The sequence below is a fragment of the Lipophrys pholis genome (genome assembly GCF_963383615.2).
Source record: "Lipophrys pholis genome assembly, chromosome: 5".
NCBI classification, from domain to species: domain Eukaryota; kingdom Metazoa; phylum Chordata; class Actinopteri; order Blenniiformes; family Blenniidae; genus Lipophrys; species Lipophrys pholis.
In genome coordinates this window covers 32,067,755-32,080,789 of record NC_137628.1, presented here as the reverse complement: position 1 = coordinate 32,080,789, position 13,035 = coordinate 32,067,755, and the positions used below count along the sequence as shown (strand labels likewise).

Here is a 13,035-nt window from a genome sequence, read left to right as displayed (position 1 = left end):
AGCAAGGTGGATTCTGTCCAGTCAGCAGTCTTCCCCATGATTGTGTCCCCTCCTGACCCAGACTGAGACCATTTAAAGGATCAGGGAACCTTTGCAGGGGTTTTGAGTTAATTAGCTGATTAGGGTGAGACATAATATTTTATTTTATTTTCCACAATATTCAAATTTTCTGAGGGACTGAATTTTGGGTTTCCACTCTCTGTCAGCCATAATCATCAACATTTCAAGAAATAAAGGCTAGAAATATTTCACTCTACGTGTCATGAGCCGAGATCATATCTGGGTTTGACTTTCTGAAATGAGTGACAAAACATATTGAACATTTTCATGATGTTCCAATGTTTTGAGATGCACCTGTATTTGCAGGTTCGTGTCAATGAAGATTTTATTCTAGAAAAGTGGAGGGGGAAGTACCCGTTTTTGTAAAAACCCGGGTACATGTAAACATAGCCTGAGGAAAACTCGCTTTATTGATCCGTTAATTGTTCTGTCAGAAATACGGACCTGGAGCAGACTGACACAGCTCTGACATCATGTCCTGCTCCAGGGTGAACAGAGCCACTGATGTGTGTGTGTGAGTGTGTGTGTGTGTGTGTGTGTGTGTGTGTGTGTGTGTGTGTGTGTGTGTGTGTGTGTGTGTGTGTGTGTGTGTGTGTGTGTGTGTGTGTGTGTGTGTGTGTGTGTGTGTGTGTGTGTGTGTGTGTCCGTCCTCTAAACCTGCTAAGAAAAACAAGACATCTGCTTTTTGTCTCTTCTCTTGTTTTAGATTTTTCCTGAGTAATGGAACCAAACGTTGTTTCCATGTGGTCAATATAATAAACACCGAGTGTCTCCTTCGCTGGTTCTCTTGAAAAGCAGATTAAACCCTGACAAACAAACGGGTCACACTTCAGTCATGTTGGTTCATCAGAAACCAGGAACTATGAGGAAGGAAAAGGTTATGCAGGTTATTATTATTTTTTTTTTTAAAGCAGTGGAAATGTTTACTGTGTTCACTGTGAAGGGAAAAGAACTTCATGCTGGCAAATTTCAACTTGGTAACGGTCCCAAAATCTCAGACGGCGGCATAAACACAATACTGGACCTTAAGGGTTGAAATTTATGGAGTGTGCATGTTCGTCCTGTGTGTGTGTGTGTGTGTGTGTGTGTGTGTGTGTGTGTGTCCTTTCTTTTCTAGTACCAGTTTGACCATGATGCCACTGTTTGATCTGCAGTTCTTGACCGTTGTCTTCAGTTTATCAACAGTGTGTTAGGTGTGCTGATGAATGTATAAATATGTGTGACACCTTTCAGCGCGGCCGTGTGGACACGTCACCGTTCAGTGTTTGTGACCTGGTGATATAATGTGATGGTCTGAACATGAGGTTTTCACTGTGTTGAACAGACCCCGACACCGCAGGACAACCTGGGAAACGTTCTCGTCACCTCCAACGGTGTTTCAGAAGATTACCCATTTAACTTCAAGACAATGAAGATGGTCCCCCGGCTAGCTCAGTTGGTAGAGCATGAGACTAACAATCTCTAGGTAGAGGGTTCGTGTCCCACGCCGGGCGCCACCTTCCTGTGGGCTCACCCCCTGCAGGAAGGTTCTTAATCAGTGCGATGTGATCTGGGGGACGGTGCTCAGACTGACACTCCCGCAACCCGGAAATGGATAAGTGGAGGAAAATGGATGGACAATGAAGATGTGAGCTCACTCACAAAAACAGAGTGTTGGTGAACCGCCATCTTCACTGGTTGGCTGCTCTGCATGAACCATCTGGAGGTTGTTCTCTCCCCATCGTTCTGGTCCCGCCGGATCTTTGATGTACCGGATCTGCAGAGATCTGTTTCCACCGTCTCTCTGATGCTCTTGTTCTAATTTTTCAAAGTAAACAAACCTTTCTTCCGTCGTGGCGCTGCAGAAAGGACGTGTGACGTGTGTTTCCCACAGTGAAGTTTCTCTGAAGGGAGTGTGGAGACGACAGGAAACTGATCTGTGCCAGGCTGAACTTCGTTTATTGAGATAATCGAACGCTCTGGTCGGGACCTTCAGGTGAAATGAGTCTGAGACAAAGTGATTCTGTAACAGCCCTGACATTCAACACGTTCATCACTATCATCACATTGATCGGTGCCCCTTGGCGTTGGCGTGCTGTGTATTTCCCAGAAGGCCTCAGTGGTCGAGGATGCGCAGGTTTCCTGAAACGATTTTGTTCTCTAGCAGGGCTCCAGCAGGAATATCGATACGGTCGCCGTGGTTAGCGATGATGATGACGGTTCCCTGAGAAGATGAAGAGTTCAATGTGATCAGACTCATCTGGCAGCATCACACTTCTCCACACTTCACTGTGGACACTCGGGTCCCTATGGTGCAGTTTCAAGACTTTTCTACTTGTGAGGCTTCAAATGTGGAAACAACATAGATGAAAATATTCAACACTGACAAATCCCAGGAGACAACTGGAGATCAATGTCCACATGTAGTCAACCTGCCTCCAACCTGCAGCTCCTCAGTTCCTCCTTACGGAGGCTTTAATGACTCCACAGCTCAGAGTCTTAATACTCTAAACTCTCCTGTGTGTGTGTGTGAGTGTGTGTGTGTGTGTGTGTGTGTGTGTGTGTGTGTGTGTGTGTGTGTGTGTGTGTGTGTGTGTGTGTGTGTGTGTGTGTGAGAGAGAGAGAGAGAGAGAGAGAGAGAGAGAGCGACCTTCAGAGAGACGTTCTTCCCGAAGGTTACGTCTCCGGACACGGTCAGGTGGTCCAGCTCCAGCATGTCTGGGATGTTCTCGAACCTGGACAAGAAGTCCTGAACCTGCACAGCGAGAAACGTCCAGACTGTCAACACTCCTCATCTTTATAAATGAACACGATCATTCATCTCAGCTTCCAGCAGCAGTCAGCGGCGCGAACACAACACGAGAGTGTTTCCAGGCGGTTGGGAGGCGGTGGCGGGGACCTTTGTGAAGGAGCTGCCCAGCTTGACGTGTGGCGTGGTGGGGAACTCCCTCTTCTTGCTCATGGTGAGCGAGCCGGCGTCCAGGCTGTACAGGTTGGACATGACCAGCAGCAGGTCTGACGACGTCTTCACCGGGAGGAAGCGGCTGCGCGGCACGTTGACGCCCAGCGCGTTGTTGAAGCTCTTGATGGCAGCACCTACGGCCGTCTCCAGCTGGATGACGTTCAGACCGCCGTTCAAGGTCTGCATGGGAAGAAGAAAGCAGGTCAAGGGTCACGCTCAGGGATTGAAACCTGTGTACCTCCGGTCACTCTGCTTCTCTGACCTCCACTGGCTCTCAGTCAGAGAAGCTGTGACGTGTTTTATCTTCAGCTCATGAGGCATTTTTGAAGTTCCACAGCTACAGTCTCTACACCTTTCTGCTGAGAGACTGGGGTTGACCCTGACAGACTGACAGGTCGGCTCACCTTGGGGTTGACGATGATCTCCAGGTCCATGGCGTTTTTGTCCTGCAGCCTCTTGATGGCGGGTAAAGAGATCCACAGGTTGTTGGTGTTGAAGATCTTGAATTTGGTGACAGACTTGAACTCGTCCACGTTGGGCTTCGGGACCTGAGCGATCTCCAGCAGCCTCAGGTGGTCGTCGTACTGGATCAGCGTGCCTCCCTGTGGGCGGCAGCAGGAGGTGAGGGACGAGTGGAGCCGGACCACTGACCAGGCAGAGCCGGACCACTGACCAGGCAGAGCCGGACCACTGACCAGGCAGAGCCGGACCACTGACCAGGCAGAGCCGGACCGCCTGCGGGACTCACCTTCACGTCTGCTCTGGTCTTGTCGGTGACCTCCATGATGAACTCGCACTTTTTGTCGGCCGGCTGGCTCATCAGGTGGTGCAGGATGAAGAGGTCCACGGTGGCGCCCAGATTGTCGATGTTGGACACAAAGATGTACTCCTTTCCCTCGGAGATGAGTTTGTCCAGCAGCCCGGAGTTGTGGAAGCTGGCGTAGATGTCTCCGTGCCCTGGAGGGTACCAGGCCTCGGCATTGTCACCACTCATCCCCATGTTCTTCGCTACGGGCAGCAAAGACTCCTTGTTCACCCTCGGATACCTGCCAGAGAACAAGCCAGTGAAATGTTTGACCTGAGAGACCAGAGGCATTGTGGGAAAACTGTGGGAAGTGCTGAGTGCACCGCAACTCCCCTCATCGTCAAACAGAAACACTGATCAGCTTCTCCAAGCGGCTGAGAACATAACACAAATAGTAGACCTTCCTCTAGGAAGTGTGTGTGTGTGTGTGTGTGTGTGTGTGTGTGTGTGTGTGTGTACCTGCTCTGGTTGAATGTGTGGATCTTGACCTGGTGGTGTTTGTACTTCTGCAGGATCTTCTTGGTGTCTTCGTCGGTGTTGAAAGAGTTCATGAGAACCAGCGGCACGTCAGCGTTGTAGGTTTTGTTTAGATGCTGAAAAAGAAAACTGATGAAAAGTGGAACATGATGCTCCAGACCTGCAGAACTCCTGCTGTGGTGTCTCACGGCGTCCGTACCTCGATCTGCTTGACGGTCAGGTCCAGGAAGGTGTTCTCGTTGCGGACGCTGATCAGACTCTTGGGGCCCGTGCAGCCCATGCTGGTCCCCAGACCTCCGTTCAGTTTGACCACGGCCAGCTTGTTGAGGCTGAGCGAGATGTTTTCAGGGAGCCCCTTGGCCCTGATCCTGTCGTAGGGCTGGATCTGACAGCACAGACACAGAATCAGACCGAGGCCCCGGACAGGCTCCCAATGTGGACCCGCTCACCCAGGAACTCACACACACTCAGAAAACATCAGCGAGAATCCAAACTTCTGCTGTTCTTCACATTATGAAGTCATGACACAGAGGAGGGCGTTTCTGGATTCTGATCAGACGACAGGATATATAACTTAACTAATAATTCTCGCTGAACTTTGTGACTGACTGTGAAGTGCAGAGTATATTGGACCGTGACTGAAAGACCTTTGTATGCTTACATGATGTAGATATTCGAGGATATGAGGTGTGTGTTTGATGTATTCTCCTCTGTGTTTGTTTTCAGGTGAAGTCACAAGACATGAAAGACACCAACACACTTTGTCATATTAACATCAGTTAAACTGTGTGGACGAAGGAGTGAAAACAATTCAACTCAGTTTCTGCATGTTGAGAGTTACAAAGTAAAAATATATTACATTTAGCATTATAAAAAGAGCATGAGTTTGATAATGAATCGGTTAGATAATGGATTGTGGCTTTGTGCAGTGGAAAGGACATTTGGAGTCATTATTTGAAGGTTTTTAGCTCTAATTTCACTGGTAAATCAGAACAGTGTCTTAATTTTCAGTCCCCACAGCTCCATCACTCGGTGTTTCCACCAGGCAGTCTTATAGAGAAGAAGAATTTGAAACATGACGTGAAGTCGAGCTTTCAGTTTCAAACCCACACAGTCTAATGTGATTTTCTTCTCTTACAGCCTGTTGCTGAATATCAGTATATGATGGAGGTTTGTTTAGTCGGGATATTCTATATGTGGGTGATCTGTGATGGTTTTAAACTTTTTGGTTTCTTATATTCATTTACTGCAGGATGTCTCACAGCAGGGGCGCTGCTGGACAGGAAGCTCTACCGGAAAAACTCCTGGTACTCCCGATGGCCAGTCCATTGCTAATACTGGTGTACAGTTCATCTATACTGGGGTACGTGCCCCGGTAAAAAGTGTCTGGCGACATCCCTGCCTCACACACACTTATGTAGAGACATACGGACAATATAAAACTATAAGTCTTTTTATACTGGTTAAAACCCTTTTTATGAATACAAAACAGATTCAGTTCTAACAATGCATGTTTCAATACCATATTTTATAGTTTGACCCTTTTTACTGTGTTTTCTTCTGCATGGGGGGAAATCTTGCGGCTTTACCAGTACAATTGAATAAAATTAGAGGGAGAAAAGCATGTGACAGGCGTCACGGTGAGGGTGTGTTGATAACAGCAGCAGCTGGGATGTGACGGACTTCTGGAGATCTGAGTCTCACAGCAGACGCAAGCTAAAAGCAGACGCTGACATGCTGCAGCGGTCAGACTATTCTTAGTGCTAACCTTCAGCGTGTGTGTGTGTGTGTGTGTGTGTGTGTGTGTGTGTGTGTGTGTGTGTGTGTGTGTGTGTGTGTGTGTGTGTGTGTGTGTGTGTGTGTGTGTGTGTGTGTGTGTGTGTGTGTGTGTGTGTGTGTGTGTGTGTGAGTGAGAGAAATGTCACGCTGTCTGTCCTCAGATCTGGTTACACTGCTTGTTTCTGAAGGCTGGTCAGATCTTCATAGCAACTGTCCTTCCTCATGTTGAGTCTTCAGCTCATAAACGAAGAGACTCTGGATGAAGCTTTGTTGAGTGAAACAAGCCGAGCAGAAATAAAACATGAGAAACTAACCTAACCTACTAAACTAACCTTGAATGTCTAAAAAGGTGGTTGGATCGACAGGTTAGCTGGAGTAGCAGCTCACAGCCCATCCTTTAGTCAGACTGACTCTGACTGAGGAGGAACAAGTGTGTGTGTATATATATATACTGTATATATATATATATATATATATATATATATATATATATATATATATTGAAACTTTTGACCAGTTAAAAAGATTTAATGTAATTAATGTAGTTTTGTTTACTTCCGTTTTGTTACTCCCTTACTGGAGCAGCAGCATGTGGAGCATCTCTGGGCGCAGCACCGTGACGACAGAGCAGCACAATACCAAGTGGAATAATATTAAGGCAGAAAGTTTGACCGTAAAAAGTTTCCTGATGGCTGATTGAGAAAGCAAAAGTCATTTGTTTTACTTTGTGAAGTAAGTTGAATTTAACGATCAGAGAAGTCATTTTGCAGCAAAACAGCAGGTTGCCATGTCGGCTGACCAGTAGCCACCAAACTGGTAAAGCTGGAGGAAATACTTGCAGGGAAAATATTAGTTTCTCCTCTTTCTCGCTTTCCTTGTCTCTCCTGTATACGGTGTGTGTGTGTGTGTGTGTGTGTGTGTGTGTGTGTGTGTGTGTGTGTGTGTGTGGGTGTGTGTGTGTGGGTGTGTGTGTGTGTGTGTGTATATTACAGTATATTATTGTCACTTTTTTCATGTAATGTTTACAACTTTGTTTCTAGAAATATTAAAATTCTCAAAGTGGTGGACCTGCACTCTAACAAAACCCAGACTTATGCTAGATGTTTATTAATGAATTTATTTATGTTTTTATTATATTGCTGATTTTGGAGAAAAACAGTTTCACCAAAAGCTAAAAGGACGTTATAAAAATAGTCTTTGAATTTAAATATAGTCTCTGTGTGTTGAGCTGACATTAATTCTGTGGTTTATATATATATATATATATATAAATATATATATATATATAAAATATATATATATATATAAATATTCCAGGTCCCAGGAGAATATGGACTGGGAGTCATGACACCACGGAGGAAACATTGTTCTGATTGGCTATACTGAGCATGTGCAGACTAACTACTTCCCACGGCTGCGGTAAGCAGGACCAGAAGTAGAGTTTCAGAAAAGTTGTGTTTTCAGTGACTCTGAGTTCCATTGTTGTGCAATCCATAACGCTATGAACGTTTTCTGTTGCTCAGTGTAAACGGGTTTTCACATAACCGACAGAAAACGGTGATATACACACACACACACACACACACACACACACACACACACACACACACACACACACACACACACACACACACACACACACACACACACACACACACACACACACACACACACACACACACACACACACACACACAGCTGTGGCTTCATGGCCCCCCGTCTGCTCCTGATGACTCACCCGGGCTACTAAATGTTCAGCGATAAAATAAAAGGAAACATCTGACATGGACTCTTATATTTCCTCTAAACATGGTGGTTGTCATGAGTCATATTCATTTAGAAAAAATTAGATATACCATTAGGGATTCCACCACAAAATTCTATATTACCTGGCAGCCATTTATCTCTTTTGTAGAAAACATGGCAGCTGCCAACATTGAAATATAACCCAAGTGACCATGTACCTGTTATTTTTAATTTCTAATTTTCCTTTTTGTTGCCAATATGTTTACAAATGTGCTTAGTAAGCTTACAGATGGTCCAGTAACTGTGGGTGGGTGGGGGTGGGGGGGGGGGGGGTTATTGAGAAATTGACGTAAAAGTTCTGTGTTTATATTGTTTTGTTATATTTGAAAATGAAAAGACGTTGCTCAAAAATAACTTTGTGGTTTTCACCCTCGCGACCGGGGAAACGGTTAAGTTGGATGGATGGTGGTTTCCTTTCCCTGTGCTGGCAAACTGTGGCTCTAACAGCATATCTCATTAAGTCGCCTCCGCTGGTTCACCTGATCCTTCATACCTGCAGCTGGAGGTCCTGCAGAGTACTGACCACCACACACCGCCACACACTTACTAGTTACACACTCAGATTTCAGTTCAGAAAGCTCTTTCCCAGTCCGACATCTTTCAGCTGCTTCCCTCTTACAACACACCTGATTCAAATGATGATGAAGCTTCTGAAGAGTTTGATGAAAAGCAGATCGTTTGAATAATTTAAAATCCAGACCAGTTTAGTATAATGACTAATATTCTGACAGACTAGCCTCTGCTGGTAAACCCCGAGCCGTCCCATGTACAAGTTTCTGAATAGATATTCATAAAAAACAAAACAGGTTAACATGTCATGAAATGTTACTATACCAAATTGTAATTACGATTTCATAACTATGATATAGGAGAGTGGATCTCCATTCATCAAAACTATTCATGGAACTTTAAGGGGGTCATATTATGCTAAATTCACTTTCTCATGGTTTTCCAACAGTAATAATCGTCCCCATATCCGGAGCGACGTCCCAGAAGTGAAGACAGTCTGTCCTCTCTCTCCCTGGCTTGTTTAATTCTTTAAAAAGTGTGTTGCGCAAAAGAGCGAATCAGAAATCAGAAACCCTATATGGTGTCATCGGGGGTTTAGCCAATCCCAATCAAGATAGACCCTCCTTTGACTCCTCCCACAATTAGGCAGCTCTGCTCTGGCACATGGCACCACGAGAGGAAGTACTTCCTCCTCTTCTCAAGATGGGCATGTGTGGGCGGAGCCAGTCCAGCTCACACAGACACAGAAGATTCTGAATGCAGCTCCTATGATCCAATATTCAAATGGAGGAAAATTAAGAAAAAACTGGATTTGGGGCAATGAACCTTGAATACAACATTGTGGACCGATGAGACCCGTGTGAAGTTCTGAAAAGCTGTAGAACACGACCCCTTTAAGAGCTGTGTTTGCATCAGTTTAAATGAAAATGGGTTTTTCAGCTTCAGTTAAATTTGATTTGGTGGAAAGTGATAAAAAAAAAACCCGCTTTTTTTGGTCATAAAGGTTGGTTACAGACCCCTGAACTAGATGATGATGTCTGCTTTGGACTCCACCAGAGGAGTTCACCCGCCAGCAGATTGCCACTTCCAGTTCAGTCCATGTGGGGAAACCTCATCTTCTCAGGAAGCAGAAACCACCAGAGGGCCGGTCACTCTCTCTAAATGGCCCTGGAAACTAAACATCACGTGTCATCACCGCGTTCACCAATGGAGAAGAGACCCGCTGCACACACACACACACACACACACACACACACACACACACACACACACACACACACACACACACACACACACACACACACACACACACACACACACACACACACACACACACACACACACACACACACACACACACACACACACACACACACACACACACATATGTAGAGAAGATACAAGTCTAACAAAACCACATCTTAAGAAGATCTTCTCCTCCTGTTACAGTCTCCATTACCAAGCAGATTCTGAACAGTATGTCAGATGATATTCTACATAATATAAGCTATATTCTACTGTAAACCTATATGCACTCGATCATGTTGACCTGGACTTCTTCTAGTTTTATCAGCAAACTTAACAGCCATAACTCAACACTGTCTTATAACGTCTACTGTTCGCTCCAGAAGTTCAAATCATGTCAAATAATCACAATCAGCTTAAAGTACACAGGAATATATATCGAATGAATTGTTGATGACTGAAGAAAAGAATTAGACTTTCTTTTCTTCAGGGACTAACTTTTTACAAATAACTTGATTACTGGAAAGATCATCACTAGAATACATCCAGTCAATCAAAGACCATGCACCCCCCCCCCCCCCCCTCCCTGAGCCTGCACATCAGACCCACCCAGAACCCTCCTCCAACTGGGAGTTTCAACACATCTCTACTAAAGGACCCAGAGTTTGAAAAGGTAAAGATGGAATGGGGCAGCTTCTTAAAATCAAACCACTTCGCAAATGTGTCTCTGTCTCTCACGAAAACACAAGGAGATGCTATTTAATGAAAAATATAGTTCACACTCCAGCAGCTAAGACACAACAACTCCAAACAAACAATTCAGCTCAAATTCTAACAAGTCATCGCCAACGTAAGAAATCAGTAAGAAATCAGTAACGAATCAGTAAGAAATCAGTAACGAATCAGTAAGAAATCAGTAACGAATCAGTAAGAAATCAGTAAGAAATCAGTCACAACTTCAATTGAGGTCCGATTTTCTACACCTTCATAACTTCTATTCACCAACAGGCAGTTTGAGCTACAAGAAGCTCTGACTTTTCCCCAAAAATTGGGTTGGGGTTGTGGGGGCGTGTCTGAGCTGAGGGGTGGGGCTCGGGGTTGTTAGGTGGAGGTTGTTTGGGTTGGGGAGGTGAGGCTTGAGAGGGAGTAGCTGGTGTGTGAGAAGGGGATTGTGGAGGGAGGTCTGGGTTGGAGAGTGTTGGCGGGGGGGGGGGGGGGGGGGGGGGGGGGGCAGTTGTGAAGGCTATCTGTGGCACAGGTAGGGGGTTGTCAGGCAGGTCGGGGAGGGGGTGGAGGTTGTGAAAGTCATGGAGGTAGGGATTGTGGGTTCTTTTTGGGGGGGTCTGGGCTCGGGCGGAGGTCATTGGGGTTGCAGAGGTGGAGGTTGTTGGGAGTTGTGGGGGCAGTGGATCTCTCCCTTTGTACTGCCTGTCTGTGAGGGACTGGGAGGGTCTGGAAGGGTCCACGGGACCCGGGACACGTTTGGTTGACAAAAGCGACTGAAATGCAGTATAATTGTTATATTTCTCGCAGAGGAAAGACCAACTCAGCTCCACTGGAAAGAAAACCCTTCAGAGGCACCGCATCCTCTTTTACATCTGATATCAGCTTGGAGGAGCTTCTGTTGTTGTTTACATTCATTTGTTCATTTCATGACTGTCAGGAACTAATCGTCTGGGAAAATCCCCCCAATAACATAACATGAGGGAAAAACCTCAATGTGAATTGGTCTATTTTTAGATCCTGATCCGATAGGGTCCATTCAGGAAGGATCAGCGTTCTGGTTCCTGTCCATCCCATGAAGACATGGTTCTGATCCGGTCTCCAGAGTTGGAGTCAGACTCTCGTCACTGTGCATGTCTGTTACTTAACGTCACCACGTGATGTCACCACGTGATGTCACCACGTGATGTCACCACGTGATGTCACCACGTGATGTCACCACGTGACGCTTCACAATGTTTAGAGAAAAATGCGTCTGTCAAAGCTGAACTAGAAGATTCAGAAGAAGCTCTGCTCTTGTTTCCTGATCAGAACAAGGAGAATCTTTCTTTGTGTTTCACTGTATAAAGAAACACAACCGGCGAACAAATCATCTTCAATACTTCCCGCTAAAGCTTGATGGCGCTCAGGTCACAAAGCATTATGAGACTGATCCACTGACTGAATGGGAAAAAGTGCAAAAGTGACTATGTGAACACAGACGTAATGTTTATTAAACATCTATTCTGTGTTTGTCTCCTTTACATCGTTTGGTCTCATCTTGAAGTGAGTATAAAGCAGGTCTGATCATCTGAGGAGAAAAACTCAGTGTACCACCTGAGGTACCACCAACGGTTCCACCTGAGGAACCACCTGGGGCCTGTACTACGACCCGGGCTTATCATACCTCTGTGACAGTGCAGACACTCCACAAGAGGCCTTATAGAAGCCGCTTCGACTCCCCGAGTATCAAACACAGCCTCATGCAGAGATTTCAGAAGTCTGACCGGCTTCAGACCAGCCTGATATCAGCGCTGACGCGTGGAGAGCTCCTGCTTACCGAATCCTCGGGTGGACGGTTGATCTTGGCCCATTCGATTGAAGGACCTTTGACCTGCAGGAATCTGTGGAAAAGTTTCTTGAAGCCATCAAAATCTTTTCTGGAGGTCTGAAACAAAGAGAAAACACAAGTGAGAAAAAAAAACAATAGATAAAAAAGACATTATTACATTTGGCCCAAAACATCTGAGAGAAGTATTTTCTAAACATCTAGTACCACTGGGTGGTATTACTTTGAGCGCCAGTACCACTGTGAGGAACCTGGGAGTTATTTATGACCTGGACTTATCCTCCAACTCCCACATTAAACAAATATTCAGGACTGTGTTTCTCCACCAGCATCATATTTCTAATATCAGAAACAAGTTGACTTGGAGTGACGCTGAAAACTAATCCAGGCATTTCTTACTCCAGAGCAGACTGGTGTAAATCCCTATCACCAATATCTGTTTAAAAAGTCTTCCATTGATTCAAATTGCTGCAGTGAGAGTTCTGACAAGAACCAGCAGGAGAGATCACGTCACTACAATACCAGCTTCTCTTCAATGACTTCCTGTTAAATCTACAATAGAAATTAAAATCCTTCTTTTAACTTATAAAGCTCAACCAGGATCCATCGTGTGTTAAATAGCTGCTCGTCCCATATCACCCCAGAAGAACACTTGGTTCTCCGAATGCTGCTTACTGGCGGTTCCTTGGTTTTCTAAAGTAGAATGTGAGGCGGAGCTTTCAGCTCTGAGGCTCGTCTCATGAGGAACCGGATCCCAGTGACACCGTCTCTACTCTGAAGGTGAGGCTCAAAACTTTTCTTTTCCATATGACTTCCAGTTGGAGCTGGTTCGGCCCCCCTGGATCACTTTCTAATGAAGCT

The 13,035-nt window shown here is 45.4% G+C and overlaps 1 protein-coding gene across 4 annotated transcripts in view; it reads right to left on the bottom strand.

Moving 5' to 3' along the window:
* Positions 1 to 1,973: 1,973 nt before the first annotated feature.
* Positions 1,974 to 13,035, bottom strand: part of LOC308110009 (UTP--glucose-1-phosphate uridylyltransferase-like) — a 15,607-nt gene continuing 4,545 nt past the window's right edge. For 3 of the 4 annotated variants that reach the window (XM_080463995.1, XM_080463994.1, XM_080463996.1), the window contains 8 exons: positions 12,166 to 12,273; positions 4,483 to 4,668; positions 4,266 to 4,399; positions 3,750 to 4,047; positions 3,406 to 3,603; positions 2,939 to 3,181; positions 2,690 to 2,794; positions 1,974 to 2,263 (listed from right to left, as the gene is read on the bottom strand). In XM_080463995.1, coding sequence (XP_080320121.1) covers positions 2,156 to 2,263; positions 2,690 to 2,794; positions 2,939 to 3,181; positions 3,406 to 3,603; positions 3,750 to 4,047; positions 4,266 to 4,399; positions 4,483 to 4,563 — 1,167 coding nt within the window. In that variant the 5' untranslated portion in view covers positions 4,564 to 4,668; positions 12,166 to 12,273 and the 3' untranslated portion in view covers positions 1,974 to 2,155. Of the gene's footprint in view, positions 2,264 to 2,689; positions 2,795 to 2,938; positions 3,182 to 3,405; positions 3,604 to 3,749; positions 4,048 to 4,265; positions 4,400 to 4,482; positions 4,669 to 12,165; positions 12,274 to 12,849 lie in introns of all 4 variants that reach the window. The other variant, XM_080463997.1, reaches the window with a different exon arrangement.